This window comes from Ruditapes philippinarum, unplaced genomic scaffold, assembly GCF_026571515.1.
Source record: "Ruditapes philippinarum isolate M1 unplaced genomic scaffold, ASM2657151v2 ctg410_1_1_1_1, whole genome shotgun sequence".
NCBI classification, from domain to species: Eukaryota; Metazoa; Mollusca; class Bivalvia; order Venerida; family Veneridae; genus Ruditapes; species Ruditapes philippinarum.
The window spans coordinates 641,879-656,765 of record NW_026851999.1 but is presented as its reverse complement, the minus strand read 5'-3'; the positions used below and the strand labels follow the sequence as shown (position 1 = coordinate 656,765).

General features: G+C 33.0%; 1 protein-coding gene and 1 long non-coding RNA gene across 2 annotated transcripts in view; both read right to left on the bottom strand.

Moving 5' to 3' along the window:
- Nucleotides 1-305: 305 nt before the first annotated feature.
- LOC132745122 (uncharacterized) lies at nucleotides 306-2,353 on the bottom strand. Its single transcript, XR_009627797.1, has 3 exons — nucleotides 2,188-2,353; nucleotides 1,202-1,240; nucleotides 306-874 (listed from the first exon to the last, which is right to left on the bottom strand). It is a non-coding gene; the product is annotated as an uncharacterized LOC132745122 (long non-coding RNA).
- A 2,677-nt stretch (nucleotides 2,354-5,030) lies between these two features.
- The window catches only part of LOC132745478 (uncharacterized protein C8orf34 homolog), a 28,547-nt gene continuing 18,690 nt past the window's right edge, over nucleotides 5,031-14,887 (bottom strand). Inside the window, exons 10-15 of the mRNA XM_060734430.1 lie at nucleotides 14,796-14,863; nucleotides 11,646-11,692; nucleotides 10,866-10,888; nucleotides 6,931-7,073; nucleotides 5,659-5,732; nucleotides 5,031-5,163 (exon numbers count right to left, since the gene is read on the bottom strand). Coding sequence (XP_060590413.1) covers nucleotides 5,031-5,163; nucleotides 5,659-5,732; nucleotides 6,931-7,073; nucleotides 10,866-10,888; nucleotides 11,646-11,692; nucleotides 14,796-14,863 — 488 coding nt within the window. The remainder of the gene's footprint in view (nucleotides 5,164-5,658; nucleotides 5,733-6,930; nucleotides 7,074-10,865; nucleotides 10,889-11,645; nucleotides 11,693-14,795; nucleotides 14,864-14,887) is intronic.

The window sequence follows — 14,887 nt, the reverse complement described above, 5'->3', positions numbered from 1 at the left end:
ACTGGTCATGACCAATCACCATACCAAGTTTGAAGTTCCTAGGCCTTAAGGTTCTTTAGTTATTGATCGGAAACCGTTTTTTGCTTTCAAGGTCAATGTGACCTTGACCTTTGACCCCTTGACCCCAAAATCAATAGGGGTCATCTACTGGTCATGACCAATCACCATACCAAGTTTGAAGTTCCTAGGCCTAAGGGTTCTTTAGTTATCACTCGGAAACCATTTGGTCTACGGACCGACGGACCGACGGACCGACAAGTGCAAAGCAATATACCCCCTTTTTTTCAAAATGGGGGCATAATAAAGTTATAACTACTTAAGCATGTTATTAAATAATGGAAAAAAATTGTATTCTAAAACGACAGAAAATTCATAAATAAGCTACATAAATTACCTGCATTTTTTTGACCATTGATTTGTTCTTTGGTTCTTAATATAGAAGAAACCTATTAGCTTTTAACAAAAGCCATGATTATATTAAATGTTTAGTCAAAAATTTAATATTCTTTATTTATAATTTTAGTATCTATGTATAAAATTTATATATTTGTTTAAAATATTTAAAAAAATTAACAATAATTATGGATCATCAGAACATTACAATATATTTTACAAATTTTACAATTTTTGGAAATAATTTGGCCATTATTACAATATATTATGTTCTGTACACAGTGTGTAAAGTTCTTTAATTTGTCATTCTGAACACAAGCTTATACATGTATATCACCTATCAAACATCGATACAAAAGAAATTATGCACAACTACTCAAAATGGCTGCGTAAGTCACTATTGATATGTATAATAGAGTAATAAATAATGGACGGCATGTTGAAGAAGGTAGATTCTATCTTTGTGTGTTTTCTCAATACGCTGAAAATATAAAATTAAAAAAGAATTAAGTAAATTCTGGTCATAAAAAATATGAACAATTTAGCTTCAATATATAAAATACATTGTCTTATTTTGATAACAGTAATAATTCATGTCAATTTTATTGTAAATCAAACTTCTAGAAATTGTTATACCACTTCTTCAAATAAATTTTTTATTGTTATTATGTTATTGTAAGAAAATTCTTAAAATATAACTTTATGCCATTAAAATGTATTATAATGGTAATTTAAATGTCAAGGCTGAAAATAGGGAGGGGGCTTTTGATGCCCCACCCCCATCTCCAAGAGAAAAAAGGAATCCTACCTTTTGGAGGTCCAGGTGAAGCCCTACCAGTAGTCTTTGCTGAAAATATCAACAGAGATACAATAGAATAAATCCAGATAAATTTTCTAAAAGACATGTGCAATTGAGTGGAGCAATAGACTCCAACGCATAAATTTTATGCATGATTCAAAATATTATTTCAATAGATCAAGCTTTATATACATACTTTTCATAATAAAGGACACATTTCTACAAATAGGAAAGGGTTATAATGGGCTCAGATTAATTGCTTGAAAGAGACATAATTTTACAGGATCACGTTGGGACCAGCCATGTTTGACCCCAAGTCATCTGTAGGGTGGCAACAGTTCTAAAATTCTAAACCTAGAAACATGATTTATTACTGTTTTTTTTTCCTATATGATTAACTATTTGATTATTATTTTAATGATTGATAACTTGATTACTAATGGTGTGGATTTTATATATTATAGCTGAAACCTATGATAACATCTGTTCAATTTGAAGTAAAACAAAATAGATGAAGTTAAGTAACAGAAAGAGCATCAAAACATGAGGCTAACTGATTTGAAGGAGGGGGCAAAGCCCACAAGTATAAATCAGATTGCTGAGTGTTTTGATGTTCTTTCTCTTTTGTAACATAGGCAAAAATAAAACATATTCCCTGTTATCACAATATGAAACCCTAGAAAATAGTAACCAATGACCAAGCATCTGAATACGACTTTTTATCATTATTCCTTTCCCTGTTTTCACAATAAGAAAACCCTAGAAAAAAATGTAGCCAATCAATAGTCCACAACTGACAGACAGTGCAGTAACTCTAGTGCATGTAACTATATAATACTTTCACTCCAGTTAACTCAATGTGCATTTATGGTTATATGATTTAACTTCTTGAAACATTTACAATAGAAAGGTCTACAAACCATAATACAAAAACTTAATTGAAAAATGTTGAAAGTAAACATCCTAAGACCTAAAATTTCATTTCTGTTACTTACATTCTGACCAGTCAGTTACCAAAGAGACTTCAGTATCATCGGGAATATTCCAGCCACCACCATCTTGAGATCGTAATGACCTCATTGAATCTCTCACAGTATCTTGGGCTATTACTGGTGAACCAGAACGAGGCTGCAAGCAACAAGAATACATATTCATTCCAATCTCTTAATATGGCGATGTTGGTAGTTTTCACTCCGGATCAAGGCAGCAAGTCATATTGAATTTTACCAGAGCACAGTCTAGCCATTGCATTATTCCTGAGCAGGCTGTCAAGCAGTTTATCAGTACTAATTGCATTCACTTTTGCAAGGAACTGAGAAACATTGTGTACATACCAGAGCAAGAGGTACAGTGGGAATGACTGTAGAAATGATTTGCATTGATCAATCACAACGAAAGCGACCTGTACCATACAGGATTCGAACCCTGATCGCAAGATTCATAGTCCATTGCTCTACCTATTTAGTTAACCCAAGATTTGAAATATATGCTTAATTCAATCTCTAAATACTTAGTATATACAGAAGTTTATGAATACAAAGACAGAGGGAGGTTAAAGAAGGCTGACTTCCAATTTTTTGCTACTAGGTACAAGCAAACTTAACTTGAATCTTAAATTTTAAGGCTCTCCTTGCTACAGATTACAGCATTTGAAAGTGAGAAACATTCAGCCAGTTGCCCATTACCGTACTTGAGTAAAATTTAATTCAAGGGAGGTAATAAAATCGTGACAGTAAATGTTCCCTTATTTTATTGTTTCCCTTTCACAAGAAGGAAATCCTGAAACTTCACAAGGTCCCCTACTGCCACAAAACCTATAAATGAGGAGCCACGTCATGACAAAACCAACATAATGGGTTTGCGACCAGCATGGATCCAGACCAGCCTGCGCATCCGCGCAGTCTGATCAGGATCCATGCTGTTCGCTATCAATTTTTCGTCTTGTTATATGGTTCGTAAGCCAACAGCATGGATCCTGATCAGTCTGCGTGATATATCTTGTCAGGAATCTACGTAACGATTTCATGATACAGCTAACTTTTTAAGAACAAAAAGGTGATTTCTTCATAAAGAGACAGCAGCAGTGTACTGTATGTATAACTTTAAAATACTGCATGTTTTCAACATCACTTTTCATGGGAAATTACAATCTATATGCTGCTTTTAGATGCTTGTTTTTATAACAAGAGGGCCATGATGGCCCTGAAGTCGCTCACCTGTATATAGGCCCACAGAGCGGGGCCAGTTTAACCCTAGGGCTTTTATTTGAACAAAATTGGTAGACACCATTAGAAGACGTTTCATGCTAAAATCTTAGGTCTAGCTCGTTGAGTTTAAAAAAAAAAAAGATTTTTTAAGTTTTTACCTATACACATATAGTTAAAAGCAATGACATCCCTAGGGCGGGGCCAGTTTTGACCCCCAGGGCTTTTATTTGAACAAACTTTGAAGACACTCACTAAAGATGTTTCATGCTTAATATCTAAAACTCTAGCTATTTTTTTTTATTCAAAGAAGAATTTTAAGTTTTTGCTATACACATATATAAGGAAAATTAATGTCCCCCGGGGCAGGGCCAATTTTGACCCTAGAGCTTTTATTTGAACAAACTTTGAAGAAACTAATTGGAAGATGTTTCATGCTTAATATCTAAACTCTAGCTATTTGGGTTTTTTCAAAGAAAATTTTTTAAAAAGTTTTTGCAATACACATTTAAGGAAAATCGATGACCCCCGGTACAGGGCCAATTTTAACACCAGGGCTCTTATTTGAACAAATTTGGTAGACACCCATTAGAACATCTTTCATGCTAAGTATCTTAGCTCTAGCTCTCTGTAAAAGAAGTTTTTTTTAAGTTTTTACAATATGCATATAGGGAAAATCAATGACCCCCTGGGGCGGGGCCAATTTTGACCCCAGGGCTTTTATTTGAACAAAGTTGATAGACACTCATTAGAAAATGTTTCTTGCTAAATATCTAAGCTCTAGCTCTTTGGGTTCTTTAAAAGAAGATTTTATAAGTTTTTTTACTATATGCATATAGGGAAAATCAATGACCCCCTGGGGCGGGGCCAATTTTGACCCCAGGGCTTTTATTGAACAAACTTGGTAGACACTCATTAGAAGATGTTTCATGCTAAAATATTCTTTAGCTCTAGCTCTTTGGGGCGTTTTCTAAAAGAAAATTTTTTAAGTTTTTACTATATGCATATAGGGAAAAATCAATGACCCCCGGGCAGGGCCAATTTTGACCCCAGGGCTTTTATTTGAACAAACTTGATAGACACACACTAGAAAGATGTTTCATGCCAAAATATCTAAGCTCTACCTCTTTGGGTTTTTTAAAAAGAGATATTTTAATTTTTTTCTATCGGTTGCCACTGCAACGAAGAGTTCTGCATGGAATTAAATTCTTTGAACAATTTTAAAGGTTTGACAACCAAAGGAACTTTCCTGTGAAGTTTGGGTGAAATTGGGGCCTCAGCGCTTTATGAGGAGATGTCATTTAAAAAAAAAAGTTTACGGCGATGGACGGACAGACGCGAAAAACGTAGGGGACGAAAAGCGATTCACAAAAGCTCACCCTGTTCACTTTGTGACAAGGTGAGCTAAAAAAAATATATCAGAAGTAAAAATTTTCATCACTATTTTATCTACCTTATATTATCAGAGTTAAGGACCATTTAGCAAATGTTCACAAAATATGTTTTTTTATTAATCAAACAAGCAAATATCATTTTGAAAAATCTTATTTTTCATAAAAATAAGCATGAAATCTATCTAAAGCATGCTGCCTCAGAGCTTTAATATTGTAACCTTAAGCCAACCTTTTCTGGCCTCAGTCCTTTCTTGCCTGGTGTCCATGTCTTAACTTGCCATCTAGAAACATATTTTCTGTATCAACAGATTTTCTAGAAATGCGTGGTTTCCCTCGTCCAAATCTTACAGGTGCAGTGGCACTAAACTTTGTCCTGAAATACAAAAAGTTTTGAATATTCTTCTCTGTAAAAATTCTAAAAAATCCTGTCTAAGGATTAGAACAGATGAATTCCACATTTTAATAGTACCCAAAAAGATGATGAATAAAATGTATACCAAAGTTTGATGTGAGAAAAAGAATAATACTTCATGTATATTGCACTCACACCAAACATCATTAGGATTGCCCTCAAGATCAACATAACATGTACATGACACTGAAAAAAACATGTACATTTCCATAACACTCAAAACATGTACATTGCACTCATACCCAGCATATCAAGTACATTGCACTCACACTTTAAAGGTCAATTACAAAGCATAGCTTAATAGCATAGCAGGTACCACTCTTCGCATTATTTCAAGCGGGCACCTGAGTAGAACCACCCACTTTCTGTAAGCTAGCTGGATAGCTTCCTCACATAAAAGAATCCCAAGTCCCTGGCAGACTTCAGTTTTCATGTGAAAGTAAGGAAAAGACTTACTGTCTAGCTTTCCTGCTAGGTTCTACCCTGTATGTCTCCCCATCTGAATCTGGTACACTCCATACTGGCTGTCTCTACAATTATATACATGAACATACTATTAAAATCTATTTATCAAACATTTTCATAATAATTATGAAAACAAGAATAGCTTTGTATTATTGAATAAGTTACAAGTCTAAAATTACATGTTAATTACATACTGTGAATTCTTTTGATTTCGTGGGCATGCAATTTCGTGGTTTAGTCACATAAGACATTTTTGTGGCTTCTTTAACTTATGGATTGTTGATTTTGTTAAAAAGAAATGCAAATAATGTAATGATTTTAGAGCCAACGAAAAAGAAATTTGTTGGATGATAGGATCTGATATTCATTGATTGACCTACCCACAAAAACCAGGCAAATTAGTACCCAATAAACAAAAAGGATTTTACAGTATGTTACTTGAGATTTTATGTAACAAGAATAAAGTTTTTGAAAATAACACCACATATTGAGTGCTTAGTAAACAAGGGCTTTAACTCTATTTACTATATCTGTTATAACAAGAGCATCGCATGCGGTTTTAACACTCATCTGTAAAGGGCATTGACTTTCAATACACAATTTTAATCCAAAAAAAGGGGCATAACTCCAAAAAATATAACCTTCAGAATTATGACCCTTGTTTAACAACTGCATCTTGTCATGATAAGAAGTATGCCAAGTATTCATGTTAATACTTTTACAAATACATGTAATTGAATAATGGGCTATTCAAGTTTTTGCTAAGCAAGCAGCAATCATTATACTATAGTTTGACTTCTTTTTTCTAAAAATTAGAAGTCAAAATATTACTTGAAATACGAGCATAACAACTTGCTTTTGCTACAAGTATAGAATCTGACTATAACTCTATTTGACTGTACTGCTGGATGGTTAATTTTACATTTTGATATTGAAAACAATGGACAGTTCAGAATTACACGCTAGGAAAGCCTACATGTATATTACAAATTTAATGGAGCAAATCTTATTATCCTTATTTGTATTTTCAAATGACAATATCAAAAATTCATTTTGTAACCTTTTTTTCACTGCATCTGGATTCATCGGCAGTTGCATTATGTACAGTCCTTAAAAAGGATTCAGAAAATCTGGTGTCATATTGAACACTACGAGTTACTTATTATACTTTGAACCAAACAATTGTGCAAATCATTCAATCAAATTACATCAATTCTATCTAAATCATCAGTTAAACTTATACTGAATATCTTATCTACTTACGGGACCAACAACTTGCGAGACACTTTCAAACTCATCATCTGAGACATCTGGTGATAACTCGGAGTACCTGTTAGACTGGAATGACATTCCTGTTGGCGGCCTCTCCAGGTCCGACTCGTAATAATCATCATATCGGCTCCCCCCTGTAACACAAAATTACATTGTTCCTTTTAATTTGCAGTTTATATTGCATTGAATAAACATTTTTAGATAATTTTTAACCCAAAAAGACAGGTATATTAGCAGTCAAACTGACAGTAGTGTTTGTTTGTTTGTCTGGTTGTTACACTGATTTTCAACACATTTTTTTGAATAACTAACCAGCTATTACTGTTATCTATACAAGTGACAAACAACTTATCCCACGTGAGATGGGGGGGACATTTTACCACATTCTGTTATGAGGCTGGAAAAATATGTTTTATCTTAACTTTGATAATTTTCATTTCCATAAAAGTTTGTTTCCTTTATACATTCTATATAAAGATTAAAGTAAATTCCATTTTCTATGGTACATTCCAGTAATTCTTTGAAAATCATAATATATCATATACTCATTATGATATATACTGTATTAGTATGATTGAGATTCTAGCAACAAAATGGTTAGGAGGTGTATATTGTTGTATATGGCATAATCATATTTAGTACAATAATAATTTATGTTCAGGATTATTGTAAGAAATTGCAGGTTGACAAATAAATAAATTTTCATTTTCTTCTCTCTCTAGGGGAAAATATGCATGCTACGACATACATTGCCAATAGGATCGGCTATGCCACTGAACTTATATAAAATTGTCTGACCTACGGGGAATACAAGTAAATTGCTCAGAGACGTAAAAGACTCGGGTATCAGACGGAAAGTTTAGATGATCTACATACTCTTATATCAATCAGAAATTAATTACAATCTCTTATTATCCGTTCAAAGCAATAAACGTCAATAAGCAGACGGTAAAATGATTTGACCTACATATACTGTATCAATTAAGATAATTAAATACTCTCCAATCCTCATTAAAAAAAATAATCTCTAATCTCCCTTGCCTATTTCATTGGATAAACGGAAAGTAATTTTATGAGGGCATGTAAATACCATGATCTTTTGTTACATTCTTTCTCATTCTTTTTTACATTCAGCGAAGGTGCCTCATGTTCCGGAGATTTCTCAAGTGGCGGGCATACTGTTACAAGCAGACTTACTTCCCTTTCAAACAGAATTTTTAATCAACACTGATTAAGTCTTTCAGCCCATTATTATAAATGGTAAACCTCTTGTGCATGAAATTTGATAAAATAAACCACTAAAGACTGGTAAACAAAGGAAAGTTCAGCCTAGCTTATAATAATTGCAATTTCATAAATCAAAGTACTAAAGCAACATCTAGAATAGATGAATCATCTACATAAACTAAATAAAAGCTACATTGTTATATACATGTATATACATGGTGAAACATAAAACATGTTCAAAGCTGTAAGCTTTAGCCTCCATATGAGCCAAAATATTTCAAGAAAATCAAATTTGGGAAAATTTTACTAATTTTTTAAGAAAAGTAAAAAGATTCAAGATTCCAGTAATAAGTTACATGTCCTATGCAAATAATGACTGATTTTTCAGTATTTATATCACTATATTTCTATTGCTTGACTTAATGCAGTAAGGGCTATCTTTGCATATTTTGACCTCTTTTTGGTACAATAACAGTTAAATTTTCATGGCTTGAAAATGCTGTTTGTAATGTATAAATTACTTTCTTTGATCACTTCACAATACATGTACATGTATTTTACTTTTAAATACATTTTAAACATTTTCATGAAAATTAGCATAAATCTGAAGCCAATATCTCAAAAAAAATAATTCTACTCTAATTCTATAATATACTAGTGTAAACATGTGAAGATCTTAAATATCCTTTCTTACCTGCTAAAACCAAAATGAAACTATTTTATACGATTTATTTAAAGTGACATTATGCCCATCTAAGGGACAGGTTAAAATCATAATAAGTTCACACTTTGCCATAGTTGCTTTTCTATTTAATAGTTTACTTCAAGTGAATGATAAATAACTCATGTTCGGTAAGGAACATTATGTAAATATCCATCAGAATTTTCCTGTACTGTTCAATTTATAAATATAAAAAGAGTGGGGTTGTCTCTTCATAATTTAGGCAGAATTATATTTCATCCAAAACATTTTTTCAATATCAACTATTGGTCAGTCACCCTTATAACAGTCAATCCTTTCAAATATAGAGTCAATTTAATAGACATCTCAGCTCAACTTGGCCATGAAAATATGAGCATAATGTCACTTTAAACTTTTCATAAATTTATATTGTGTTACAAGAAATATTCAAAACATAAACCTTGGTTTATAATATTTTTTTAAATTGATTGTGTTGGAAGCTATATGCTTATAAAAAACACTCTTGAATCAGTTCCTGGAACCAACCAGTACTTAGCAATGAGTGTTAAGTGTCTTGCACACAGAAACAACAGCTTGCCCCTGACAGGGTTTGTACCCACAAGGCCAGGTATCATTAGTTACAAGTATATTAAACCACTCTGCCAAGTCACCACTTGGTTTATTTAGCCTGGTTTAATGTTATATATCAACTTGTGGAGGAAGGCCTTCTCTGACAAACATAATAGGTTTCACCTAGGTGAGAAAACCACAATCTTCAAAGCTAGTGGGTTAGTTAGCAACAAAAACAGGGTTACATACATACAGTGACTTTGAGGTAGTTGTATCTAAAGTTACCAAGAATGATAGATGTGACTACTTACCATAGTCAGAGGCTGGGGTACCAGTAAATAGACTGAAATTGTGAGATGACAACAAAGTGTTAGAAGTGTAAGAAACTGGAAATAAAAAAAAACTTGTCAAAACTGTGTTCATCTTTGTATATAGTTTAAAAAATAAAATTTTAAATGCTTAAATTAAATATAATTTTTTAAATGTTTTAGTGCATTTTGAATCACATTTGTAATAATCATATACTGGCTTTCAAAATTCATGCGTTTTTTTCAGTTTTAAGACACACTGTTATGGTAAGGGTTGTATGGTGATTTCCCAGCTTTACTAGTGAAGGAAGACATTTTTAGGTGGCCCTTTATGTATAGATAGATATACTCCAGAACTTGGTTTATGTAATTTAGGTTTTACTCCGAGTACAAACAAACTCCTACAGTTATAACTTAGTAAAAAAATCAATAATAATCGAAACATGTTGTGACCCTATTGTGAACCTTTTTTGTTAAGAAAACCTCTCTCATTAAAACTGTACAGTGTACTTTGAAACTTGTTTACAATCTTTCTCTTTTAACACTGCAACAAAGGTATCAAATTTGCACAAATAACGTTCATGTATGTAATGAAAACTTTTAAACATACATATGAGCCGTGTCACGACAAAACCAACATAATGGGTTTGCGACCAGCATGGATCCAGACCAGCTTGCGCATCCGCGCAGTCTGATCAGGATCCATGCTGTTCGCTTACAGACCCTATAACAAGTAGAGAAACTGATAGCGAACAGCATGGATCCTGATCAGACTGTGCGGATGTGCAGACTGGTTTGGATCCATGCTGGTCGCAAACCCATTATGTTGGTTTTGTCATGACGCGGCTCAATTATATTTATCCAAATACATAGTTTTGTTAGGACCCAAAACAACCATTCACCTGTACTTTTATTTTGCTTTTTCTTTTTGTTTTTGCATTTATTTTTTTATTTTTTTGCATCACACATAATTGTATCAATATTTCTAACTTGTTTTTAAACTATATACATTTGATGAACACAGTTTTATGGAATCATCTATCAAAAGCTGGTGACAGTTATGCTAAACAAAATATGTCTACTTCTAATTGGTTTAAAATTTGGCAAAGATAAATGCCAAGCTAGGTTATATAACTTACTGCCTTCCTCTAAACCTGACACACTGTAATAAATAACATTATACATAATATCTGGCATAAAATGTAACGTGACATGAGACTAAAGACTAGTGTTGCGTTATCTTTTCATCCAATCAGGCGCACTGGTTGCTGTGAGTCATCTGAAAGGCAGTTTTTTGTCCGTAGTAGACAGTGTAAATAAGATAAATTTAAGCCAAATGACATGATATTTTTACAGTTCTTTAGCTTTAAACCAGTCTTTACTTGATTTTATTAATATTCATCAATGTAATTTTTCCTAATAATGTCAGAAATACATATATTGAACAACACTTTTTTTGATAGATTGGAATTGGACGCAAACATAAGACTGCTTGTCTAGTAGGTAGTTACCATTATATAATGTTGCAGATAATATTATTGGCAAATAAAAATAGATAAATAAGAAAAGAGTCATAACTATGAAAAATTATTTAAGATTTATGTGTCTCTCACATTTTTTATAGTAGTAAAGTTTGAAGGGAATAGCTTTGAAAGTTTCTGAAAAAATATTGATCTAAACAAACCAATGCCAACACTAATAGTGACTAGAGTGTAATAACAATACATTTTTCTTTGAATATTGACCTTAACAAGACCAGCAGCAAAAATACTTTTTTTAAGTTTTTATATGCCTTAAGAAAATATTATTGAGACAAAAACTGTACAAAAAATGTTTTCTTCTGACAAAGTATAAGTTTAAATGTACAAAAATTATTTTCTTCAAACAAAGCATAAGGCTACATGCTAGTATTAACTTACTTGATATTTAACTTTACATTGGCATCTTCTTGTCTTTGGCGTAGAATCTGAAAATGTTAAAATACAGCCTATGTTATTGTGACATACAGAAAGTTTAATGAAGATACATTGGATCAAGATTGTTATAGAAACTCCAGTGTGAAAACAAAAATTTGAATTTCATACATAGATAAGCAGTGGCAATTATTACAGAAAGATTATTATTGCAAAAGATCATCAAGAAATATACACAGAAATAAGTTGAAAATCAAAATTTTGTGCCACCCAGCCCAGATTTTAATGAAAAGTGTTGCCAATTTGGGTCATTTTTTTATAATTAGAATAATTATTCTGGAAATACTGAGTGAGCGAAAGATCTGATATTTTGCATACAAGTTATTGGTCTAGATCTACATCAAATTAAATATTCATCTAGAAAAATTATTTCCAGTCAACTCATAAAGAACAAGAAGCGCCGCAATGCGACGAAAACCAGGTTTTCAACGGCCAAGTTTTTATGTGACAGCAATCAATAGGTCAAAGTGCACTGAAGTTATTGGGTAGAAGCTGAAAATTCTATTGTAAGTAAATGACCTTGAACTTGCTCCCAGATATCTAAGTAGCAATCCAAAGCTGCGACTCAGCAAGTTTGGTGTCAAAAGGTCAAAGCAAACTCAAGTTATAACATGAAAACTAAATACATTAACCTTGATCACAGACACCTGGGTAGCAATCCCAAGCTGCCTCTTGATATAAGCTACCCATTCATCAAGTTTGGTGTCAAAAGGCCAAAGCAAACTCAAGTTATTGAGTGGAAACTGAATTTCTATTTTTAGTTACAGTGACCTTGACCTTGATCACAGACACCTGGATAGCAATCCCAAGCTGCCTCTTGATATAAGCTATCCATACACCAAGTTAGGTGTCAATAGGCCAAAGCAAACTCAAGTTATAGAGCGGAAACTGAATTTCTATTTTTAGTAACAGTGACCTTGATCACAGACACCTGGATAGCAATCCCATGCTGCCTCTTGATATAAGCTATCCATACACCAAGTTTGGTGTCAATAGGCCAAAGCAAACTCAAGTTATTGAGCGGAAACTGAATTTCTATTTTTAGTAACAGTGACCTTGACCTTGATCACAGACACCTGGGTAGCAATCCCAAGCTGCCTCTTGATATTAGCTATCCATACACCAAGTTTGGTGTCAATAGGCCAAATCAAACTCAAGTTATTGAGTGGAAACTGAATTTCTATTTTTAGTAACAGTGACCTTGACCTTGATCACAGACACCTGGGTAGCAATCCCAAGCTGCCTCTTGATATAAGCTATCCATACATCAAGTTTGGTGACAATAGGTCAAAGCAAACTCAAGTTATTGAGCGGAAACTGAATTTCTATTTTTAGTAACAGTGACCTTGACCTTGATCACAGACACCTGGGTAGCAATCCCAAGCTGCCTCTTGATATAAGCTATCCATACACCAAGTTTGGTGTCAATAGGCCAAAGCAAACTCAAATTATTGAGCGGAAACTGAATTTCTATTTTTAGTAACAGTGACCTTGACCTTGATCACAGACACCTGGGTAGCAATCCCAAGCTGCCTCTTGATATAAGCTATCCATACACCAAGTTTGGTGTCAATAGGCCAAAGCAAACTAAAGTTATTGAGCGGAAACCAAAAGTTGACGCCCGCCCGCCGACTTCGGCATTACAATAACCCGATTTAAAAACCTCAGTAAAGATCTTTTAACACCAAAATATGGATGTCATATGAATTGAAAGGGCGGATGCCTGACACTGTCTAATAATTCACACTTGAACACTGAGCTTAAAATTTATGCTTATAGTACGAGAGTTTTTGGCTTTAATAAAACCAACATTATAATAAACTTCTTTATGAGACACTTTTACAAAAAAAAAACATGTATATGCCATAGTTTTCTGTATTATATCAGATATCCACAATATTAACAAGAATTGATTAAAAGCTTCATTGTGCCTCAGAATTGCTTTTATTTTTATTTCTCAAATTTTTTTTTAATTTGGTGTACTATTATAGTATCCAAAAAGTAACTCATTGGTCAATTACCTAGACCACCTCTTTTCATCTGTTGCTTTTTTGGCAATAAGTACAATTATAGTGAATATTTTCTATGAAAGTCCGAATACTATGTTTACAATTTACCTCATTTATGACAAGTTATTCCATATTTATCAATACTTTCTGCAGGTAACAAGTATCTAACATTCTCTTAAACCATAAACCATTACTTTAACATTAACAAAATTCATGTACAGTCGACTCCGGTTATAACGAACTCACTGGGACATTAAAACATCGTTCGTTATATCCGAAGTTCGCTAAAAGCGAAGTAGCAACCACTTGCTGACTTGTTTGGATTGGGAAATTTGCCGTGAAAAAGCCATACTTTTCACTGGTTACCTGTGTAACCGGTATTTTACTAAAGCGGTTATTTAATGCTTATTTAATGCGGGGCATTTTATTGAACAATATATTATGTACATGGTACATGTATATATTCATGTATTATTTGTCTATAAAGTGCTTACCATTTGTATTCTTTTGCTAATTGTTTATTATCGTTTGGTTTATATTGCAAACAAAAACAATCGATTATTTGGTAATTATCAGGTATTTACATCAATCAACTGAGGGTGCGAAATACAAATTTCCGTAACAAGTAGGAAATTATGTTGTGAGAACATTTTATCAAAATCTTTATTCCCTGAAGCCATAACTAACCTGTACAATCATTCAATTGTATAATTATCAGATAGCGTTATTCATGTACTGATCCTAATCGAGCGCATCCCGATATTTCAATTATAACTGTTTGTTATAACCGAGGAAATTTACATGCTTTTCGTCATTTGGGGCTTGAAAAATAGTTCGTTATAGCCGAAAATTCGTTATAAGCGAGTACGTATTAAGCGATGTGATTTAATATAAAATAAAGAAGGTATCGGCCGGGGATGTCAGATTTAGTTCGCTATTAACGATAATTCGTTATAAGCGAGTTCGTTATAAGTGGAGTCAACTGTATGCTCTTTCTAAAGAAAAAAAAATATTTGTGACCCAAGTATAATGTGCCTTTAAATAAAACCTAATTTTATTCAGCATATTTATGGTCAATATTACATACCCTGCTGAGTTTATATCCCGATGTAGGAATGTTTGTTACACCCTCCCTCATTAGATCCTCTGGATCCTCTGTGAAAAACAAAAACAAAAATA